Consider the following 25649-nt stretch of genomic DNA (forward strand, 5'->3'; position numbering starts at 1 on the left):
TTATCTGTCCACCAGTAAGTTGTACTTTAGGTTTGTTGCTGGGTCATAAACGAATTTTGAAACGATTTTCGCAACCCTAAAGTTCAGAAATCCTAAAAAAACGATTTTTTAAATCCTAAAAACTGTTCCAATTTTTAAAATTGACCCAAATGCCTATGATTACGATAAATCCGTGAATTACCCAACGTAGTTCATGAAAATCTGAACTAACCTTTTACTGAAGGTATACTTAATCTTTTACTGGAAGAAATGTTACACGTGACCTCCAATTTCAGTTGAGTGACGGTTTGTGTTACCGGGCGCGGGATCCCCTGCCTGAGTCACTCCTGGCGGGGTGGAGGGGGGAGGAGAGAGAGCTAGCACATCTCCCACCTGATGGACCAGTCACTCAGTCAGTGGTGTGGTGTCCACAGTGACAGTCTTGTGATCTCGCCCCGGTTCAACCTTACACCGAAAGTAAGTTCATTACGAATTTTACTCGCATTTGTATAGTTATTTATTGCGTATTATTATTGGGGTGAAAACCAGTCAATATAAAAATATGCTCCCTAATAAAACGGTAGTTAATTATTATTTCCTCCATTTTGTTGCTTGTTTCTAAGTAAATGTGCGAGGATTTTGTGTACGTTTATGAAGTGAATAGATGAAACGTAAGTGACACAGGCGACTGCATATTTCGAATACTGATCGCTGAACGCGTTGTGCTCAGGATTAATTACTCTTGAACGTGTACTTAAACAGAACCGGGGAGATTTGTGATTGCGTCATTTAGTTAATGGTTCATCACACTCGGAGATGGAGTAGTATAGGTGCATTCTCGCTAGCAGCTGCCTTATCGGCTTTCCTCACATGGTACACTAATTCTGTTGAAATGAAAACTAAATACCCTTTTGTCATTTTATACAACCGTTAATTACATCTACAACACAATACTGTGCCGTTTCTTACCCGGATTAGATAATGCCTTCTGCCGATAGAAAATGAGTAGTGAAATGTCATTTGAGTGTAACTCATTTTCAGTCGGTCTTGTGTTTGCCTACAAGACAAGGCAATGTAAACATCTAACCAAAACCATTCAATTCATCTGCCATAATTAAAACGATGTCTTACCTCACGTATAGCACGTCTTATATTGTACACAAAGAACTTATTAAGTAAAATTAAACAGTTTTGGAAATATTGTAATTCTAGATTAAAGTAAATTTTCTCTCCGATTTTGATGGTTTCTTAATAATCTTTTTGTTAAATCCCACAACAGGATTTCACACAAAATGAAATAGTATTGTTTTTCAGTTGGCTGAGTCACAGTTGTTGCAGTAACAGTGTCCTGTGTATGTAAACTTCCTGCTCGTTCTGGTCAGTGGTTTCCACAGTAGAATGGCCAGGACCAGGACTAACCAGTGGCTGCCGGTCGGCGCGGTGTGACGCGGTGTTGTGCGTATGACCTGGCCGAGTCAGAATGAGAAATGATTGTATTATCCCTGTCTAGTGTAGGCTGATAACGGTTAAAGTGTACAGGATTGTTGTTAACGTATAACACAAGGATTGGGGAAACCAAGGATTATAAATATTAATTTGGAATCAACCCCACGGATGTTAACTCCACAATCTGAGAGCTTGAATACATTCTAAGAATATCTGCGATCGCAACCAACGCAGCCACTGGTATAAATGTTATATGGAACGGCACTTCTCATGTAAACAGCAGCTACAAGGGAGCTGAGTAATGACATTAAACCAGTATAACTGGTTTCTTCAACCTACGTTTCCTTAGGGAAATTCCATTAACATGAGGAAATTTAACAATTATACCATCTCTACTCATATTCATGAAACTGTAACAGCACAAGTTTATTCATTACTACAAGCGAATATTTTATTGGCTCTTGAATAAAAAAGCCGATAACACTTATGTCAGTTTATGAGCACTTGTCAGCCGCCGACTCTGTTCGCTATAAAGTTGCTGGCCATGCATTGAAAGACTGCCATTGAAGCATTCTCGGACCCACAGAACCGGTTGCCATTATTTGGCTCACATACTGGACTTTTGAAGGTTACCGAGACAAATTCGAAACAGACAGGAGAGATCCCGCCCAGGCCTGAGTGATACAAGGTATGTTGGCCAGGAATTTAAACCAGATTTTATGTTTTGTGGATCAAACCGGTTTTATTGATTAAAATATAATTTATGAATATATTAAAGCGTTAATCTATTCTTTTGTCGGTATTATAATGTAACACAGACAAAAGAATCAAGAATCAATTGAAGTCGATCTAAAAACGCATATAACAGTAATTTGAGAATTACAACACTGGATGTTCCGTATAATTGTTCGTATATAATGTAATAATTAACTGGTAATATTGGAATCCCAACGTTAGTAAATAATTGGAAAATTATATGAAACAATCAATGTTTTAATTCTTAAAAAACCTTTAAAGGTAAGAAAGAAAACAAAATGGGTTTCTTCAATTCCGTTGCTTGATATTTTGTCACTTTTCAGTGACATTTTCAAAAGCATGCTAAAAAAATAAAGAAGGTTATAAAACATTAAATATACTAGTAACATAGGGTATCTAATCAAGTAAATAAAACTAAATAAACAAAAAGGTATAATCATTAGCTATGTCAAATATTTGAGTCTCACTAATGATCTTTTTTTGAAGAACCAATATTATTAATACGTGTTTTTTTTAATATCAACCACAGGATGCGTAATCAGAGAAAACCTCTGTTAAAGAACCTACAACACGCATATATATATATATATATATATATATATATATATATATATATATATATATATATATATATATATATATATAAAACAACATTCAAATTGTTATACACGAAGAATTGAATGAAAGAAAATTATGCTAAACTAACTGTCCCTATACGAAACGGATATAATAAATCATGTAATAAATAATAAAAAGTTATATAAAGGCCTTATTTCGTAAGCCGGTTTGTTTAATAAACAGAATAGAACCCGAGTCCATATCAGTCAGCCACCGGTTCAATGTGTAAGCTAAACGAAAGGAATTGTTCATCCATGTACAAAGGTGTCAAGAATTTGGAATATGGATTCCTTCTGAACAGTCTAAAACAAAACGAAATACCAATAATGGGATTTGAATGGTAATTGACATACCTCTAGTCTGGGGTTCTTTTTCTGTCACAACGTCTCTTTCTGTTCTGTTAATTATTTACTTATGTAAGCAGGGGTTACGAGCACTGCTAAGGGATGTATTAGATTAATTTTTATCAAAACGTCTGGCATGACACTAATATCTAACTTACACAAATTGATTTGTAACAAATTCGAATTAAGTTAATTTCATAAAATACGTACATGGCTAATACCAAAATGGACGCTTTACACTACGTGGGTTATCAGCTCACCTGCAAAATCAAAATAATTGAACTTATAAAAGTGTTAATCGATCTTACTATTGTAATTATTATATGAATTGTCGAGTATCTTTGCAAACGTATTAAAGTCAAGTTACTGCAGTATACATTTGGCAAAGTACTCGGTTGTCGAATTGTGCAAAGTGTAGTATACAGACATCAGCACCTCTTTCAATCCATTTTCATAAAACCAGCCATATGCTTTTTGACGAGTCTCATTGGCGGAGCTCTCCACGCTCAGAAAACTATTCTCAGATAAGGGCAGCGTAGTTTTATCCACAAAAAGAATTATATTTTTGTCACCAATATTCCTTGTGAGATTGTTTATACAGAAGGAAAAGCAGAAATCCCAAGATAGACCCTTGTGGCACCCCTTTTACATCAATCTCAGGACGATCAATGACGAGTTAATTGATTGTCAATGTATTCGAAACATTGCATTACACTACCTACACATTATGTGATTATCTTTGTACAAATTACCAAAGGCTGGTAACTTAGTTAATAGTGGTAATTCACTCAAATTATTATGTTAAGTGTCCTATCCACTTTCCTAAACCAAAACACTGTAATTGTTATTAAATACAGTTCGTTACTCAATGCGTGTTTTAGGGACGATTGGATAAACCAGACAATTAATTCTTAAGCAATCGTGGTTACAACAATTATCTGCACAATCGTCGCGACATTTAGTAATAGTTTAATTATGCACTCGCGCTCGTGCTGTTAAGGAAACACGTAATCAATCAATTCAGAAGTCAAAACTTTCGAGAATTAAAGGATAAATAAAGCGTATATTAAAGTGCGTAAACATGAATTTAAAACTAATAGACTGTTACCACATTGTAAATTTGGAGAATGGGATTAATTAATTATGTTTCACTATACATATAATTATTGAAATTAACATTTAAGGACAATGCTTGAAGACGTATTCGTAGTCTTAAATAAATGCATAATCAGAAGAGAATATGGTACTTTGGTGTTATCCGGAGCGCACTATTTGTGTTTACTTTTGTATTCACGATTTGTTTAATGTATTCCCGTAAAATGTTATGTTTCCGAATTTAATTAAGCTAAGATCTAGTCCATTAAAAATAAGATCGTATTTTAACGTTAGTTTATTTAATTTTACCAGGAAGAGACAAGGAATGAATGATTTCTCGTAAACAAAATTACTTTCAAAATAGTTATAGAACTTTTAGACTTTGAATTCTGAAAAACGTCTATGAGAGTAACGTGTGATTTGTATCTCTTCAATAAAGTTGTCTGGGAGTGTTTAAAACAACGTTATAATTCCAAAAATAATTTAAATTTGCTCAAGGAAGTAACAAATATTTGTATTTTTTATAAACCAAGTTGGCTGGAAGTTTACTGGTTAGAAACCTACCATGAGTTCCATGCACTGTCTATTATTAATATTCTCGGTACTTTGATATTATCCAGAGGTCACTATTTTTGGAAGAGTTTTATTACCAGGTACCTAAAAAACTACATTATTAGAAAGAACAGACTTTATTTGACTTACTATGAAAATTACATGTGTTTATGACGATCGGTTCTTGTTTTCTTACTCCCAAAATGAAACGATGTCGGCGAGAGTAAGACCGGTAACTCTGTTCCTACACATGGACAAAGTCAATGTCGCATTTTTTGCGATTAAAATCCAAGTACCCACAAATTATTTGGAATCTATAACAGGTTTGTAAAAAAAGGAGTTAGAATATGTAGCTCCACATCCTTCGATCCGATTTGCCCCAACACCGGACTCGAACTTGTCATTTAGGCCTACTTATAGAACTTACACAGACAATTGTGTCCAAAAATTGGAATAGGTTGAAAAATCAACCTAACAATTATACCTTATCTCGTCTGTATAAGAGAACGTGGCTCAGTCAGTTTTAGTTCAGCATGACTTGACTGAAGAGAGAATTTGTATGAACCTGAAAACAGAATAGAGGTACATGTTTAATTTAATTTCTCCTATTTTAGTATAACATAGTTCACTGCAGCGATTCCACGAACAACGACAAGGCTAGTAGTGGAAACTCTGTATCGCTTTCACGCATAGTGAGTGACACGGCCAGTGGAGAGAACTCCGCTTCCGCGAACAACGTCAGTACTAGATTTGGTAACTCGCAGAGTAGTGCTTCCTTATAAAGCGTCAGGGCAAGTGGAAACTCGAACAATAGCTGTTCCATGTACAGCAACATCGACACAGCTATAGTGGAAACTCGTACAGAAGCGATTCCACGTATACGTTAGGGCTAGAAGTGGAAATTCGAACAATAGCTCTTCCAAGTGGGAACTCGCTGTAGTGCTTCCGTATGTGCTTTGAGAAATAGTAACATCAGAATAATTTATGTAAAGATAATCGAAACTGAGAGTATTGCTTTCAGTGCGCATCCATTTGTTTTTGTGTCTGCGTAATAATAGTATGTGAATCACGCCGTGAACAATTCGTTTGTTGCATCAAAGAGAATATTGCATTACTGCTCGTAGCTTCTAATGACAATATTATGAAATCTAGCTTGTTTCAAATCGAATAGGATGCCAAAGATCTACGATCAGAATTTAAATGCTTATTTAGTGTGTGGATATAATTCTCTTGAGGAGGTAGAAACTCTAGGTAAAACTGAGAAATTCGCATTTCCTCCCTGTTATTAGTGAACTTGAATAGTGTAGACGAACTACTGTAGCAACCTGCTAAGAACACCACGTTCTGAGAGGGTAATATCGACCATAACCTCCAAATGACGTTTGATTGGGATTTCATTGCTATACATTCTGAACACTCTACAAACCGCATTTGAACTATTCTGTTTGCATTTTACATAAGCTTCTCTTCCTCAATTATTTTTCACAAGTTCTTTAATCAATATTTAAAATTCTTAAAATACACTGTTTACTTTATATAGTAGTTAATTTTATAGCTTTATTGATTAGGTTGCAACCATTCTAATACTAGTATAAACATCGTTAGGTTAGACAAATCTTCTTCTAGTGAAAATAACAGCATAAACTGAGTTTCTTGTAGAATGTCCTCAGAACCAATCAAATAAAATCAAAACAAATTTCAACACGTCCCAAAATAAACTACATTTTATTATTAATTTAGAAAACATACATTATAAACTGAACGCATCTTGTATATTCCGAACGGAGAAACATACCTGAAGCTTTCAACAATATTATTTAACAGAAACATCTGAAGTCGTGGGTAAACAGTGTTCATTTCATACAGTGAATTTCGTAATGTTTTATCTCTATGCATACCTATAATGAAATACGCATTCCAAGATGCAATATCCTATATCGCCGCTACAGAATACACATAATTGGCCTATATCAACTATACCGACATATGTATAATAAGTAATTTGAATTCACAACATCCAAGCATTTTTTAAAGATCAAGTACATTTTTACGAGTAGTTTGTTAGCAACAAACGCGATGTAGTTAGACCTATCGTAGAACAAACCAGCTATCGATTAATAGTCCGTTTTAAAGCTTAATGACTCTATCATTAAATTGGAGTGAAGGACGATTTCTGAGGATATTATTTGAATCTCGATTGAACTATTCACTCTGACAGCCAATCATTAAAATGGCAAAACTATTCAGTAGCAAAAGAAGTAGAAGTAACTGTACGGTAATAAGATTAAATACTTCTGGGCCGGCTCCTCCACAGTGTATCTTTTTCACTTGCTCAACTGAATACAAGTCAGTAGCCTAATCCAATCTATTTGGAGGTTAGGTTTTTTTATTGGTGAGGAGGAAGGATGCGATTTCCGCAATAATGTAGGGTCTAGATGAGTTTTCGTCAGCAATTAAACATCTCTGTTAAAATCTAATAAACCCTAATATACGTATAATTTTATTAATATTGATACCGTGATGTTGTGGTCAAGGAGCCTGGTAGGTTACGTCATGTCGACTAAGCAAGGCACGACACGGCGAGGCGCGACGGCGATAATGAAGGTCCGGAGAAGAAAGCCCTCACTTTCACTTCGCCCGCACGACACACACATGGGCCATGGGGGCTGCTTACTTCATTCGGCGTCTCTTCTTTCGTCATAGCGGCAGCTCCAAGATCCTGTTTGTTCTGCCAAGTCCCTTTCTTTCCTGTTAATCACGGTTCCACAACCACGATTGTGTTTCAGTTGTTATACTGATTTCAGTTCTTTAAACTCATGTAGAAAAGGTTATTTATATAGTCCCATTGAACCATGGTTTATTATATTGTTAAATAGTACAGATATAACCTCTGCAAAGATTAATTTCTTGTTATTAGGTAGATTTTATATCCAAAATCAGTATATTCCAATTGTTCTCATGGTAGCATTTAAGAAAAATCCTTACTTCACCAAACATGACCCCCAGAATCCAAAACCACTCTATGTTCAAAATGTTTTCTATATATGCTATAAAACATGGCTTGAAAAGTCCAAACAAGTTGGAAATTGGTGCAAAAAGTGATCTTGTAAATATCTTGGCTAAGTCCGCTAGCCAGCATGGTACACAATTTCATTTCAACATGGCAGCCATTCAAACTTTTTAAGAACAACGGTTTTCTCGTTTTCACAATATTGATTACATGTAAATTCCATTAGAATTTTTCTATCACCAAAAACTGGCAATATAAATGCTGAAACAAGTTTAAAGTTGGTACAAAAATTGTTCTTATAAATATATCGACTACATTAATTAGCCAGCTTGATACTCAATTCGTCCTATTACAGCTCAAACTTAAAATCGCAACTGTGATACTTAGAAAGCTCTTTATAAAAAGGTTTTCTGGAATATTTTTTAACATTTTCTAACCTTTTTTGCTATAAGCAACTTTTTTGTATCTAACATATGATGAGATATTGAGTACACGTAAATCTCATGAGAATAAATTAATAATATTTCAGTTGTCACAAAGTCTACCAACTTCTTCCCACCTGAAGGACTATTACAGTACCAAGCATTATAGTACAGAATACTGTACCTGTATTTAAACAAATAAACTAAAATATCTTAATAATAAATTATTTAATTTTCAATGACGTGTTATACTTGCCAAGTCAACTATTATAAAACAAATATTGCACATTATATAAAAATGTATTTGCCATGTATTTTTACTAGCTTATTACTTAAATATTATGTACCAAGTTTCAAGTCTCCATGATATTTCCAGTAAGAGTTATCATACAGACGGACATATTTAAAAAATGACACAACTTTAAGAAGGCCCTGCCAAGTCCTTGATATAGGACAAGAATATATTTTCACAAATATATTTTACCTAGTATTTTTGTCTGTACAAGACTAGTTTAATATTGTTGGTGAAAGTATATTGTGATAGTGAACATTTATTTTTGTACTAGCTGACCTGGCGAACTTCGCACCGCCATTTGATTCGGTGAAATACACTCGCTGACCATTCTCAAGATGAACCGACAAATGTAAAACAGTAGGATGGCGTTCATGAATAGGAAATGAGAATATACGCCAAATTGCCTCATTGCAGTTTACATATCGACCAACTTGATAACGCATGATTTCATCGTAGGTGTTGGAGGCTTGGATTCCAAAAACTGCCATATCACTTCCTTTAGTAACATATTTGCAGACATATTTGATTGATTTTACTGAATTGCAATACTCAATGTTGCAATGTGTCTTAAACGTTTTGGAAAGTAGTGGTGAATATGGAACAATCCAACTGTTGTCAACCACAAAATCATTACCTTTCACTTTTATTGTGATAGTTCGACCATTATCATCGATTGACCGACGCCGATATAGAGGATAGCCATCATTGCCTGTAATAGTCTCTGCCGTTAATTTTCGTGGATACCGTTTTGAACAGGCACTGTTGACCATACACGGTGATTGAGGGTTGATAACGCCACATGGACCATGAATCATATTCTTGATTACAACATTATCTAGGTCTGGATCTGTTTCAGGATCAGGGATCTCAGCACATATGATATCATCAACTTGGTCTGGTTGAATTTTTTCTAACAACCAAATCAGAATGTGTGCATGGGGCAAACCACGTTTTTGCCATTCAATTGAATACATCCAGCATCGAGTATTCCCGAAGACACGTTGATTTACAATAAAGTTCATCAGAGTCAGGATCTTTTGTCTAAAGACACGTGCTGTGATGTCGTGCCGATCACTTGATGTTTGACCAGGAAGTAACATTTCAACTATTTCTATCCATTTTGGATTACATGTAAAGGTAATAAACAAATCTGGTCTACCATAATGACGAACATATGTCATCGCATCTTGCGCATATTCATGCATATGACGTGGACTACCTGTGTATGTCGCTGGCAGAATAGTCAATCGACCAATATTTGATGTATCTCCATCAGTGCTAATTGCATCGCGCAAATGGATATACTCTTCTGATCTCAGTTTGGCTTGATTCAACCGAATGAAATTAAGACGCTCTGTTTCGATTTTTACACACATATCAACGCAATACTGCTGAAACAGCCGACGAAAACGCAACAAATAGTTATCTGCATTTTGACGAATCATCAAACGGTATGCATAAAAATTCATTGCAGAAAGCTTCTTGTTCGTCTCTTCACCTGAAAAAAAGAGGGCAAATTAGTGAACATATCCATATTCTATATACAATTTATAGTATCTTTGAGAACATTTAATTAAGTTAAGATTAAAATATATTTATTACATTATTCATTATTGAATCATCAATTATTATTTGCTCAATATTTTCCAAAGAAATAGCCTCTAATCCCTTAGTTGACATCAAAGAAAATTTTTTTTTCATTTTAACTAAATTTCACAAAGCTACATTTATACAAAAAAATAGTATTTACCATTTAATGGATTTATCATCTTGATATTGAAATGATATCCATCATCTCCTTGCCAAAACATCAGTGGATATTGCAGTGCATCATACGATCGGTGTGTTTCATATATTTTTTGCAGATGCCCTGTATCGCGACGTGTAAGAGCAATATCGTGTGTTTCCATGTTTTCACCTACAACCAGGATGGCAACTTCATCTATCGTTGGAGCATTGAATCTGCGTTCATGTGTTCCAGCTGGTCGTTTGTCTGCTCTTATCACAACTTTGTAATCATCACTTGGCATGCGCTCCAATGCAGTCTTAAAGAGCCTGATCAAAGCATGATGTTCATCAAGAAAACACTGAAGATCTGAAAGAATTGTTCTTTTCGTTGCTGTGTTGATCTCATGTCGGCGATCAAGTTGCTCCTCAATATTACCCATAAAGTATATTTGTAGGAAGTTATACTGTCCATCCACAACTGGTAGCAATGATCCAATTCGATGGTGAATTTGACCTTGAATCTGTAAAGATAGCAAAGTTTATGTAATTGAGACAACAATTTTATTAAGGCACCTAATAATAATAAAAACATAAAATCATTTTCAAGAATACATTAAATAAAGTAAATATTTATTTTATCATTAATTACCTTGAATGTCGGATTAAATCCATGTTCTTGAATTATGTTTGCCCCAAATGATGTCATTTGAAAACAACTATTGTATTTTTGAGTATTAGCAAGAAAATGTCGTGATTCTTGCGTTTCTCCAGAAAGCAATGATTGCAATGGATCAAGAGGGGGAGTCAATATTGGCAATTTTACTTTGCCATTAAGACAACACAATCCAAGCGACTCTCCAACAAACTTCAATGCACTACAATGCCCACAAACAACATCCATTGGACCAATAAGTACAGATACATGCGAACTGTAATCATAAGTGCAATCATAACTAAATGATGCTCTATTCAAATCAACAGCTGATGTATTCCTTCTTGCGTGTCGAACTTGATCTAGTTGTTGATCAGTACGATTAGCTCGCCAATTTCGCATAGCCAAGCGAGCTGTTTCACAGGCTTCCTCTCTTTGCTCTTGAGATTGAGAAGCACGAAGTTGGGCCATACCAACACAACGCTCTTGTCGTCCGATTTCACGTTCTTCTTCAATAGAATTGTTCACAACGTTACGAAGCCATCTTGCATTACGGCTTTGTTGAGACAGATTTGATCTTCTGGGTCGCGGCATCTTTATAATAATCCTCTCAATGTTCACAAACAATCGCAAATCGTTTAATTGCGTGCGAAACAAAGTTATCCGAACCGAAAGCAATCGAAGTAATAAGTTGTTTGTTTTTTTTAAAAACCAACAGATTATTGCAAAGGTAAAAAAAATCACTTCATGATTGACTGATTATTAAGTAAAACTGAAAGGACAATCTATATGTCAGTAGCCATGATTTCATTTTGTTTGACTGAGTAACACAGAAAAATGACACAGCCAGCTGTGAAAGTGTCAATCAAATTTACAGTTGTTTGTTTACATTTTGGAATTCAGGCAATTGTTTATTTCAAGATACAGTTTTTTTACTCTATGCTTTCAAACTATAAGTGTAAAGAAATTTAAAAAAGTAATTCAATGATATAAACATATGTTTCTTTTGTCGCATTATATATGTTTACAAAGACCAGCTGATTAAATTTGAACAGGCTCTTTCACTTAATAAAATATGTTTGCTGCAATGCATTTCTTACGGGTATTTCTGTAATTTTTAGAGGCCAGTGGGGCGGAATCCTGAATCGGGAACGGGATAAAAAGTATCCTATGTGTTTCTCCCAGTTCTTAGCTACCTCCCTACCAATTTTCAGCCAAATCGGATCAGCCGTTCTTGACTTATAAATAGTGTAACTAACACGACTTTCTTTTATATATATAGATGTAATTCAGATTAAATTTTGGCACAAAATTAGTATTAGTGTTACAAAATAAATAAAATTTACCACTGCCTCTCATGATGACTGTTATGCCACAGATGATGTTACTGATGTTACTACTGACTGCCGTTCCTCTGGCCATGCCCCAGTGTCTGACCCCAGCCGACGATGCTGCCACCGCAGCCGTAGACCCCAGCATGCCCAAGCCTCCTCTGTACCAGGGACAGCTGCAGTTCTCTCTCTCCATGCTGCAGACCCTCAACTCTCTGCAGCCTCAGTCCAACCTGTTCTTCTCCCCCTTGAGCGTGTACAACACCCTGCTTCTCGCTTACTTCATCAGTGCGAACCACACAGAGAGGACCCTCCATCAGGCCCTTTACTTGCCTCCTCAACTGGTAAGTCCAATTTTGTGTGAAACATAGTTATAAGTTGGAATAATTTTTTTGCAATTAAGTTGTACACTAGTTCTAATTTATTGCAGATAATAATGTAGAGTATAAATGCAGGTAATAGATATAAATAGACTAACAAACAAATTGAATTAAACATATCTTGAAAGTTCTATTATAGTCTTGATCGATATCTTAATAGAAATGATTACTCCACTGTAATAAGCAAAATTTAGGAAATTTACTTTCTCATAGCTAAAACTGTTTGTCAGAACATTATTTGAAATTATGGATTAACTAAAAAAGCAGACTAACTAAAAAAATTGCAGAAAACTAAAAAATTCAATTGAAAATTAACGAAAGAATTTCAATACAGAGCAATTCTACTGAATCTGCTTATATATTTTGTCAAATTTTTTCCTTCATAATCTAAAATTAATTTTTAATACAAATTGCAATATAAATCACAATCACAGAAATTAAAACTTACACCCTTAAAAACTGAATAGTATTTCTAGCTAATTTGAATAAATTAGCTGCTGCAGCTATTTATGTTGCTAACGCATGGACACATGTTTGTATTTTTCTACTCTTATTAAAGGGAGCACGCATTAGTTTTAACATTAACATTTTTCTTCCACTGGAAATTAATAACTTATTATAAAAATCATTGTTCTTATAAAGTGACATTTGTGATAAATTTAGTGAATGTAATAATATAACTGAAAATTGCTTTTTATTTTAGTAAGCTTTTAAAAATGGGGATTAAAAAAAATTTCTCTGAAACCTACAATAAGATTAGTAAATCTGTTAGATCATTTTGTATAAAAGAAAAATTTGAACACATAAATTAATGATTCTACTACGTATCATAGAAAACAACACGGAGATATTAAATCTAAATGACTTCTATTTAAAACCATGTTTAAACACATATTGGTTAAATCTACTTACCCTTATATGTTACAATATTTATCAAAATGTAACAAAAAATGTCCTATTTATGTTATGCAGTACCATAGAGCTCTGGAAAACGTATGTTGAAACGTTTGGGTTCATACATATTGTTTTCACAATAAAATCAAAATTACATATATCCTGAAAGAGAGTTTTGATTTGGACGTATGCTACTTTTAACAATTTAATGTCCTCGTATACAATGAAAATTTAATCAAAATCACTGATACCCTTAAAAGTACATTTCAAGGGGAAATATGATTTTTGGGTGAAATTAATTAAGTTAATTACTAGGTTTTAAATGTTGTTAATAAAATTATATTTTTGAACCATCAGATTACTATTTCTTATGTACTGTTTAGAGACAAAACTAAAAAAGTTTAATTAAAAAGTAACGAAAGAATTTTAATACAGAACAATTCTACTGAATCTGCTTAAATTTTACAAAAAAGGTATTAAAATAATTACTTCTTTGAGCTGCAATTAGACAATATTTAACCTGATTATGCTAATCAAACCTAAAATTAATAACTATTATTCCAATAAAAGGTAATGTTTAACTGCCTAGCTAGAATTGCAACTGGCATTGATTCCCTACAACATTCAGAGAATTCAAAGGTTACTTGGATAGGTGAACTGGTTGCATGTATTGTGGGTATTTCCCAGCCAGTGTTGTATACATGCATGACACAGATAACAAAACCGGAACAGACAGATTATGCACAGTTTCCTTCACAAACACAACCTGTTTTACTGTCTTTTGTCTCCTGCCGAGAAAGCCAAGAACGGATTCTTTTCTTACAGTTCTTCAAGCATACAACTTCTTCAAAGAAACTAATATTAGGTTTAGAACTAGCAATGGTGAACCTCTTTTCTGGCAAAGTGTTTTTGGCATCATTGCAAGGCATATTTAAAAAATTCATAAGCAATCTAGTTTTATACTTCCTCTATTATATTGCATATGGTTTTATTCATTAGAAAATGCTCTTCCATTTTACATCATTGTTATAATTATTTGTAACCATTTAGACACACCTCTTATGCGTTTCAATAATAAAACATTTGTTGTTGAACTAACATTCTTAGTTAAGTCCCTTAAAAAATCTAGTATGTAAAATGTATTATATACAAGCAGCCAAATCCCATGGAGTGACATGCATCATCACCGAACTCAGTGTTGCTATATATAAATAAAGCTTCATGAAAAATTTCATTTCTGTAGGTCAATTTGTTTTAGAGATATCGTGGGGACAGATAGACAGAAATGAAATGTTTCAGCTCTACATGTGATAGACCTCACTAGTGCTCAAACAATAATTAACATAATTTAAGACAACTATATTATTTGAAGACTATTATTAGGTACTGCTTTCAAAACATCAAGCAACACCTTATATATCTGGTTTTGGACAATGGAGGCATGTTAATTACAATTTCAACTTTTTGATTGTCGATATTTTTTCAATTTTATACGATAATTCAAGAACAGAATCTTTAAAACAATTATTTATTGTCCATTACGTATATGGCATGAATCTTTTATTTAACCTACAAGCTAGAGTTAACTAACTTGAATTAGGCTTTTTATTTTTTTCATCAGATAGCCAGCCTCACAACATTTATGTTGAAACATTTTGAAATTCTATCTTATTTTCTGTTTAAAGGCTCTCTTTTTACTTTTAATAAAACTGAAATGATTATTATTATTACAGTACATGCTGAGCTATGTCCTGCCCTTAACGTACTCTACATTGGTACTTGTTCTACTTTTTAAATTTTGTAGAACCAAAATTAATTTTAAATTTTTGAAACTGTGCTCAACTCTGATTGTTTTTACGTCAACTTTACAAGCAGTGCTGTTGTGACAGTAGTTAACTAATATTCAATTGCTGTAAGTGCTAGCACGAATAAAGTTATATTTACTGACCTAATTTATAAAATTATACTGTAGTTTTTGTATTACAGTCTACTATGTTATTTTCTTAACCATGAAGTTCGAGACGTGAAAGATTACTCCAGAATTTCCAAGGCACCTCTTAACCAATCCGGTTACACAATAGCTAGTAGGTGTAAGTGTGTCATTATGTTGAGTAGATCTCTGCTGACTTGACACTGCTCATTATACTACTGACCTAGATGCTGAACTAAATCTTAGTATGGTATAAATAACAATTCTGATCTTTAATTTCACGTGATTTTTATTTAACTTCACTTATGTAATGAGACAATAATTAACTAGTAATTAATAAATAGTTAATTATCTCCATGAATTATCAGGTATCAATCTTTTTTTGTACAATATTTTCCAACCATATGAGGACAAAATTTACATACGTGGAAATATACAACCCAAATAGTGTTTCATATTGTGATGTATAAGAAATTACAATGGGAGAGCGATTTATTTAGTGTTTGAAGTAGAAAACAACAATTTGTGAATAAGTGCCTGACAAATTTGTTTGAACCAAATACTGGTGTAAAATCTAATCCAAAAAACTATATTTTAAATATTAATTAAAAAGTCACACTGATGTTTTAACATGTTCCAATAGTCACAGGAGCATGTGTGATGTGTCTGTATGGTGTGTGTGCGCGCGTGCGCCAATATTAGACACTGCATCGTTTGGTAATGAAAGTGTTGACATTGTATACTATAGCTATAATAGTGTCTACATATAAAGAATTGTCTAGCATAAAAAAGTCTAATTGGAAATTGATAACTGATGACAGTAGATAGATAAACTGACACACAATGTACATAAATCATATGCTAAAACAAGGTGTACGTCATCCCAATTTATGGAAATGGGCTGAAAAAAGAACAGGAATTGGCTTAGTTTTGTTTCACATTGTCATTTTAGTTTTACACTATTATTACACCAATGTATCATTTTGACCCATTCATTTTGACAAAAACTGTTAAAGCAATCTAAATCTCTTAGAACCATTTTAACCATTCTATCTCAAAGGGTTGATCTTGTACCTGTTAAAAATAATTTCAACAAACAAATTATACATTATACAATGCATCTGTTATACAATTACTGACCCACACACAAACTTGTTTATTTATCTGCCCTCTACTCATACTGTCTGGTATTACAGACCAAGGTGAACGTGCTGGAGGCATACAAAGTAGAGCGGTTACTGGACCAGATGAGAGCAATTAACGGTTCCGACAGTTATCAGCTCATTGTAGCCAACCGCCTTTTTGCGGCCCAGAGCCTCTCTGTGCGTGAGTGTATGGCAGCACTGTTCTCTGATGAGCTGGAGCGGCTGGACTTCATGAGAGACGCAGAGGCAGCGACAAACCACATCAATCAGTGGGTGGCCAACCATACTCGTGGCCACATCCCCCAACTAGTCCCATCCGGACGACTCAGCCCTACTTCTAAACTTGTATTGGTGTGTATTAAGAGTTTGCCAACAAACAATAATTGAAAAGCTTTAAACACATTTTATTAAGAAAATGCAATAACTATTAAGATAATATAGAGATAAATAATATTTTAAGGGTTGTTGGCATCAAGGAAAAATCCTCTTTTTGGTTATCAAAATGTTTCAGCCACGAAATTGAAGCAATATCCTTCATATCTTTTAAAAATTGTTTATGCCAGACATATTTTAACTTACAATTTACCTACAAAATTTAATGGGAGCTCCTGAATCTTCTGGAAGTTTGAATCTGAAAACTCTTTCCTTCAATGCTCTATGGTTAACCATTGTAGCAATAAACAAATTTGGGAGTTATTTTTCCTCTGATTGAATTGATTATACTAAATGCTGTCAAAGGAAAATAATCCAAGCCCATTAGCAAATTTGTTTTGACCTCTCTGGGAATTTAATCTGTTGAATCTAAATATAAATAATAAAGGAGAGGTGATTATTCCTACTCCTCAAGTGTGGGATAACTCCAGGAACTGGGAGTCAGGTAAACACTAACTTAGTCTTTAGTTATAAAAATTCAACAAAATATTGGCTACAAGTACCTTGGAATCTGCAACCTTGTTTATTTGTAAACAGACTTGTCCACTGAATCACTCGGACATTTTCATCATAAAAAATGTGAAATTTTAGTATAATTATTTACAAACAAATTTCTTTATCATATGTACATAGGGGTATAAGGAAAATCATTTGAGAGATAGCCTCTAAATTGCTATTTATTTTTTTAATTTGAGATCACCAAGTGAATGCTGAGTACAAGTTTTAAATGCCCACTACCCAGACTTAAGTATGATTAGACTCCTTAAATTTGTATATTGTGATGTAGTTTTTAAGATATAAAATGTGTTTAAACAATTAGTATTGCTTATAGTTGGATAGATACAAATATGTTATATTAATCAAGTATTATTAAATATAATATCAATACTTAATATAGTAACTGGGTAAACCAAAGGCAATCCTAACCGTAACTAAGACCAACTAGCAGATTTTGTTAGTATTGCGCTAGCTCTTGTCAGTGTTAATAATACGCATTTTTACTTTGAATAATTATTCCATTGTGACTTCTGAGTTTTATATTTTCTGAACTGGGAACTTTGATACTAAAACTAGTTAATAAATATGTCAATGTGTCATCGGACTTCCATTCCTTTTTTTTCTCATCAAGCCTATTTGTTTAATTCCTTCTACAGTTTATTTAACCTAGGAAATACAATTTGTTTGAAATACTGTATTATGTGAGTAATTTGATAAATTCTACTGTTTTGCAGGCAAATGCTGCATTCTTCAAGGGACTCTGGAAGTCAAAATTCCTACCAGTGAAGTCCAAGAAGGAGACATTCCTCATCTCCAGCACTGAGAAGGGACTGGTCACCATGATGAGGCAGAAGGGCACATTCAACCACTGTGAGTACCTCATGTTGAGCTGAATTAGGCTACTCAATAAAACAGACAGATTCTTATCACTATGTGAGAAAATAAACAAAATGGGCGACAGTAATGAACTATGTGTTCTGTTGTGCTTTTCTTTGTTAACACTTGAGTATTTGAGTACCAAGCAATACAGTGTCTAATATTGCAAATGTCACCATATAATATACTGTAACATCCTGTACCAAACACGTTATAATGTTAACCTTTTTAACCTCAAAATTACTGTACTCATACACTAAGTAGAGTGTTCACATTGATATTCATTATTGCTAAGAAGACATTTTAAATAATATGTGAGCGGGTTACAATTTATGATAAAGTATTCATAATAAAGCTATGTAATGTGTGCATTCTCGGTTGTCCTTAAAAAAGTGTTATTTTGAAACTTATTTTTTTCATTGAGAATTTTTGTGGAATTTGTGTATTTGCATTACATATATGAAACTATTCTAGTGTATTCTAAGCTTCCTACTGTTGATATTTTTATTATTTATTGCCCTAATTATTATTAGGTAACAAGCAAGTCAAGCCAACTTGACCATTCATGTGATCCACAGACATTATTCTGCACAAACTATCTACAAGTATATATTTACTTGTAGGTATTGAAAATGCACATAACACGTCTGCAAAACTTCTGTTAATTTATGTATTTCGCTTAATTTTATAAGTTGACTATGATACAATTCAGTATAATAATATCATAACATCCCAACAGCTAATGGGGAAATGCTTAAAGTTCAGTTTACCTAACAAACACTTTTGTTTCTCAATTATAGAATACTTACTTGATACTATGGAAGCTAACAAAAAATTGGTGTGGTCCACATTTTAACAACTATAAATAATTATAGTCAATTTAACAACTAATTGAAATTAAATAAGAAAACAAGTAAAGCACTTTATAAAGAATTCATGTTCACAAAACGAAGGCTCAACATTATGTTAAAACTTACTGGACTTCTCTCTATTAATATTTATACATTTAAACAAGAAAGAAGTATGCCAGACCTCATACCATGTAGCTAGCTTTACAAAATGGACATGCAAAATTTCAAGCCTGTAGCTCATTTTTCATCCTTGAGCTATCTGCAGACAAACAGAGAGACAGTCAGGTAGAAAGGAAATATTTACAAACCCCAGGCAGACAGAAGGGACATTTTGACAGCCTAATGAACGATAGGCTTCAATGATGCTCAGCCAAATTCGATGGAGGGACATGCAACATCACCCAACCCATTCTTGTCTATGTAGAAATGAAGTTTAAACTAAATTTAACAACTAGAGATGAAATTATTCTCAAAATATCCTGTGAATAGTTATGTTACATAAATGCTCAGCCAAATCTCATAGAAGGCCTTGCTCATCATCAAACATGATGTGGACTATGTAGAAGTGAAGTAAATGTTTAGTCAATAGCTCAAATCATTCTTGAGACGTATCCAGTGGAAATCAGACACAGGCAGATTGACAGACATAAGACAGCAAAATCAGGTTTATAGCTTCTCTATTATTCTTGAAAAATCACTCTGAATAATAAAAGACTTTGCTAAAGTCAGCCAAATTCCATTGTGGGAGATATACCATCATTGAACTCTATCTTGTTCACACAAATAAACCGATATAACAGAGTATTGAAGAAGGCAACCAACCTGACTTATCAAACAAAGTATCAGTCTTATCAACCAATCCAAGAAACTAACTCCATTACATGTATTACTAAGTCACATGATACAATTTCACATGTTTTATTCAAATTGTTTGCAAATACGTGTGTAGTCAGATTTTTTCATTGCCATCATGGTTAACCATGAGACCAATGTAAAAATATTTTAATTTAATTTGTATCTTTAATCTTTACTTTCTGGTCCTAAAGTCTCTAGGACATTTTTATCCAGAATTATCACATGGACAGAGGGACAGACAGAAAAACAGAATTATAATGGCATGATTTTAAGAATACTCTGTAGGGTTCTTTATAAAGATACATTTAAAATGCAAAAGTCCATAGCTCAGTTAGTTCTCGGGATTTTCTGCTGAAAACTGTCACAGAAAGAAAAATAATGATGCTAGTCCTCTTAGGGATAGCAAACTATCTAACATTTCAACATCTCATTTTATTCATAATCAAGATATCCTGAACAAAATTAGGTTTTGCTAATGCTCAGGCAAATTCCATGAAGAGACTTGCACCATCATCAAGCTCAATACTGATTATACAGAACGGAATCTACTAGGTACCAAAATTTCAAGTCTTTAAATCAATTCGTTCTCAAGATATTGTGCAGAAACACATACAAATGCAGTTTTGCAAGCCCTCGGAATGACAGGCTGCACCATACATAGAAACATACTCATGTTTTTATCTATAAAAAATGCTAACGCTTAGCCTAAATCACATTTACATTAAATGCTGCTTGAATACATATACATTAAATATTAAGTCTTAGAGCACTTCACTTCATTATTTAGAGATGTGAACACAACAATCTTGAACAAAAGTAGTTAAAAAAAGTATTAATAAAACCTAACTTACCTATTGTGTTAATATATTAATTTATGTTCATTTACAGTTTTGCAATACCTTTTACATCAAAGTTATTACTAAACTATATAAGGTAATCTCAAACGAAGTGTACGACAACAGCAAGATTTATTGTTGAAGGTTATGAGTTTACTTTGTGTTGCTTAATAATACCTTCTTAACCAGTCCAATAAAAGTTAAGTAAAAGATTCAATTTTTCCGCTGTTGCTTTATTAAAAAACTTTTAGGTAATTCTAAGCAATATATGGGTCAACCTCGATTTTTCTCATATTACAATATAATGTTCCAATAGTCAATTAGAAAAGGAAATGACTAGAATTTCTTGCCGGAAAGCAGTTATAGGGAGCAGGCAACTCATATTACAATATAATGTTCCAATAGTCAATTAGAAAAGGAAATGACTAGAATTTCTTGCTGGAAAGCAGTTATAGGGAGCAGGCAACCGCGAGAATTACCTATTAGTGATCAGGGGCACTGACGTGATCTGGGCTTCAAATTTGGAACTACTCGAGTTAATTTTTTTTCTAAAAGAGCAAGCAGCGCGAAGCGCTGCGCAGCGGGCAAGCATCGTGCGTGATCTTGGTCTATACTGAATTGATTCAGGCCAAAGGAATGACACAGATTCCTCTACCAGATTTTTACGGAGATTTTGTATTGGGCGGATTATATTGGTTTACTTTGCTTTCCAGCATGTAATTATGTGTTTAACATTGTTTTACATACATTACCTACATTATATTGTAATATGTAATAACAATTTATCAGAAATTTTTAATAAAAAAAAGGATCACGCACGATGCCTGCCCGCTGCGCAGCGCTTCGCGCTGCTTGCTCTTTTAGAAAAAAAATTAACTCGAGTAGTTCCAAATTTGAAGCCCAGATCACGTCAGTGCCCCTGATCACTAATAGGTAACTCTAAGCAATATATGACCGTCTGGCGGTTGCCTGCTCCCTATGACTGCTTTCCGGCAAGAAATTCTAGTCATTTCCTTTTCTAATTGACTATTGGAACATTATATTGTAATATGAGAAAAATCGAGGTTGACCCATATATTGCTTAGAATTACCAACTTTTATTTAAACTATAACAAATATAGCACAGCATAACTTTAAGTTGTTAAATAAAAATGTATTTTTATATTACAAACAATTAACTCATTAACTAGCTGAGTGGTAGCAAAGCCTGCGACTTGAAATGTTGAACAATTTTACTTCCGCCTGTCTGTTAGCACAATATCGTGAGAACACTGACTTACAGACTTTGCAGTTTCATTTCTATAAAGGCAACATAGAGTTCAATGATGATGCGTGTAAGTGATTTGGCTGAGCATTTACAAAATTTTTTATATTGGTTTGCTGTATTCAAACAAATATTTTAATAGTCATCATACTCTTATTAGTTATAATCTCTAAGTGTGTTTCCATTACGTCAAAACATGAAATTAATCTTTTGTTAAGCTCACAAGACTATTCTCTATTTCTAAATCTATTTTGAATTTAATGAAATTAAAGCCAAAATTTGGATACCTTTTTATTCCTTGATAAGCCCCAATATTTAATATTACATTCATGAACTAACATGTGGACTGACTGTCTGTTACAGTGGTGTCGGAGACCCTAGGAGCCCATGTGTTGCAGTTGCCATACAAGGGTAATGCTGTAAGCATGTTTGTGTTTCTACCTCCATATGCAGCACCTCGTGGTATCAGCAACATCCTCAAGCGACTCACTCCGGAGAACCTCAGGGAGATCCTCACGGAAGAGATCATGATTCCCAGGGAAGTGGAAGTGGGGATTCCCAAGTTCAGTGTTGAACAATCATTAGAGCTTGTCCCGGTAAGAATTAACTTTACTTTCAATGTTATCACTTACATCAAAACATGAAGTAATTTATGTATGGACAGAAACTTTCACAATTAAAAACAGGTTTGTTTCACAAGAGTCAAACAATTAAAATGTGCTTAAGGCACGCTATAAGGATTACTGTAGGCATATCCAGTCATATCACAGAATGCACAAAGTAAATACAAATAATGATATAGGAGTTTATTTTTGTAACTTATTATTTTGTGTATTTGTTAGTACTCCATTTCGTATTGTGGACAACTATACTTACTCTATTCACTAATCTGATATGACCATTAATGCTGATAGATGTCAGTTAGGGGTCTGACTGACGGTGCAAACACAGAAACACATAGACCGGTAATCAGACCCAAGTCATAATCCTAAAATTATCCTCTCTGAACAGAAAAGCTTGTAGCTGAATTAAAAAAAAATCCTTATTTGAGGAATTTTGGCTTTGATAAAAAGTTTCCTTTATACCTTATGTCATTCATATTCCTATTTAGTCAAGATTTTTTTAAATGATTTATAAATATCGGATGCACAGAGCACACCCATGTAAAAATAGAGACTATTTCATTTCATTCAGTACAGATTACCAATAAATATTTAAATTGAAATGAGTAATAAACGTTTTAGGTCCTGGCCAACCTGGGTGTAGGAGATCTGTTCAATTCATCTGCCGATCTGAGTTCCCTGACAGGATCGCCTGGGATACAACTTGACGATGCTGTCCACAAGGCCAAGATACAAGTAGACGAAGATGGTACAACTGCAGCCGCTGCCACCGCCTTCTTCACCTTTCGCTCCTCTAGGCCACTTGATGCTGCTATGTTCATCTGCAACCACCCTTTTGTCTACCTGCTGTATGATGCTCAAAGCCAGACCATTCTGTTTACTGGAGTCTACAACTCTCCTCCGCCCAGTGAATAGTTGTGACAATATTTCTGTTGTATGTAGCCGGAATTGGTTAATGTAACCAGAATTACTTCATTTGTGAGAAGAAAATACAACATTTCATTTTCTCTAAATATTAAATATTGCGTAAAAAGTATTTAAGAAAATATTTTTACGACAACTGATTAGGTTGAATAATTGTTTATAATTTTAAGTTGGCATAAAGAAGAAACAAATTAATCTGTTATGATGTAGAGTGCTTTTTTTATAAGTTCGAAATAGATAATTCATTGCACCTTTTCACACTCTGAAGTAGTATTATTGATAACAATAAACAGAGAATAAAATTTAGTTATCTATATAGATTCTTTGAAGTAAGTCGGGAAGACTAATTTATTGATATAATCTTGGCCTGTCGCTACTGAATTATTTGGAAGCAAAAAATATTTCAGATGTTTGCTAACTTTTTTTCTACTTATTTACACTTGCATGCATCTGCACGCAATTATGTATTTTCACCAACATCACAATTCTTTGTGCACAAATCTTTTATACCTTATGAAATACTTGTTTGGACTCAACAAAGAATAAAATCTTTTATACCTTATGAAATACTTGTTTGGACTCAACAAAGAATAAAATTTAAAATACTTTTACTTGACTTTCCTTACTCCTAAGGTTGTAAGGTTGTGTATTCAAAGTGATCTTCAGATTACAGGTTACAATAGGTCTGATGAGATTAGAAGTATGTAACAAGTTTCTGTTTTAATGGACACGGTTTAGTTTGTACGCTGTGATAAAACAAACATTTATAGCACCTTCAGACTTGCATTTATTTATGCTATTCACATTCCATAAGTATTTGCATTTGAATTAGATTTTGTATGTAATTTATAATAGTAAGTTTTAGTAGTTTTTGTTTGTATGTAATTTATTTAGAACCAAAGCTGTAAATGTAATGTTTAATGTTAAGTTTGAATAAAAGTAGTGTAAAATTTGTAAATAATATCCGCATTCAATTTATTTTCAATGAAAGAGAAACCCATTTATCATACATCTGTTTTATCAACAACAAGAGAGACATTTAATCTGATCAAGTTGTAGAACTACTTTTACAAGTATAATTATCATTAGATGAATCTCCAGCATTTTCAGTGGAATGTATTGAAGATATCTATTATAGCAACATCACAAGCGTGATATGAAAGTTTATGTACGAGGCATGTTTTTTTTTAAATAAGACAATGTTTTGCACCTGATTTAACAGTGACTGACTAACGCATTTTGACTCTATTGTCATCAGTGCGGTGCTGACCTTCAAAATGCTTTTTCTGATGTAAAAATAAATGGGCGATAAATTGGGGCCGTTTGTGAGGTTATTAAATGGATCCTAACAAAATGCTGTGATGAGATCTTGAGTTTGTTTTGTCGCATGTGGACGGACATTGTCATACAAGAAAACGTGTTTCTCAATAAAAATGTCATAGAGAACACTTCCTGAAACTTGAGGAAAATTTTGTGATAACAAATATTGTGAAATGTCTATTCATTTTCGCTTTATCATTAAACTTCTGCACTAATTCATAAGTGATCATTAAGGGTTGTCCATGAACACTGAACATGAACACTGTTTTGCCACCCTTTAAAACATCTGTTTTTTGTTTTGTTTTGTTATTCATTTGAATGCCATTCCATCACTCATAATGTTTGTCCATACACTTCACAATTCTGTCAGTGAATTTCAATTGCTTTCACAGCTTCAGCACCAAGAAACCAATAATAGCACATATTTCACAGTTGGCAGGATTTTCAATTGACGGGGGCATTTGAAATATACATTAACAGATGTAAAAACAATTTTTTGCCATAATTAATTGTGTCTATGCCTTGCCAACAGATGAAGGTAGACAGTGCGCAAATGCGGGACACCAACCGTAGTGCTGCAGCTGCAGAATTTC

The 25649-nt window shown here is 33.7% G+C and overlaps 2 protein-coding genes across 3 annotated transcripts; one reads left to right on the plus strand and one right to left on the minus strand.

The window, feature by feature from the left end:
• The first annotated feature begins 383 nt into the window (after nt 1-383).
• Nucleotides 384-25220, plus strand: LOC124359580 (serine protease inhibitor 88Ea-like). Of its 2 annotated transcripts, none has more exons than XM_046812454.1 (6): nt 384-456; nt 12276-12572; nt 16629-16928; nt 18242-18377; nt 22553-22785; nt 23434-25220. In XM_046812454.1, exons 2-6 carry the CDS (start codon nt 12276-12278, stop codon nt 23725-23727), a joined length of 1260 nt encoding a protein of 419 aa, XP_046668410.1. In that variant the 5' UTR covers nt 384-456; the 3' UTR covers nt 23728-25220. The 2 variants fall into 2 exon arrangements, with proteins under 2 accessions (XP_046668410.1, XP_046668408.1); XM_046812452.1 differs by lacking the exon at nt 384-456 and adding an exon at nt 1906-2113.
• On the minus strand, nt 8588-11416 carry LOC124359579. Its single transcript, XM_046812451.1, has 2 exons — nt 10268-11416; nt 8588-10015 (listed from the first exon to the last, which is right to left on the minus strand). Exons 1-2 carry the CDS (start codon nt 10683-10685, stop codon nt 8730-8732), a joined length of 1704 nt encoding a protein of 567 aa, XP_046668407.1. The 5' UTR covers nt 10686-11416; the 3' UTR covers nt 8588-8729.
• Nucleotides 25221-25649: the final 429 nt, after the last annotated feature.

The sequence above is a fragment of the Homalodisca vitripennis genome, chromosome 4, assembly GCF_021130785.1.
Source record: "Homalodisca vitripennis isolate AUS2020 chromosome 4, UT_GWSS_2.1, whole genome shotgun sequence".
In the NCBI taxonomy this organism is placed as follows: domain Eukaryota; kingdom Metazoa; phylum Arthropoda; class Insecta; order Hemiptera; family Cicadellidae; genus Homalodisca; species Homalodisca vitripennis.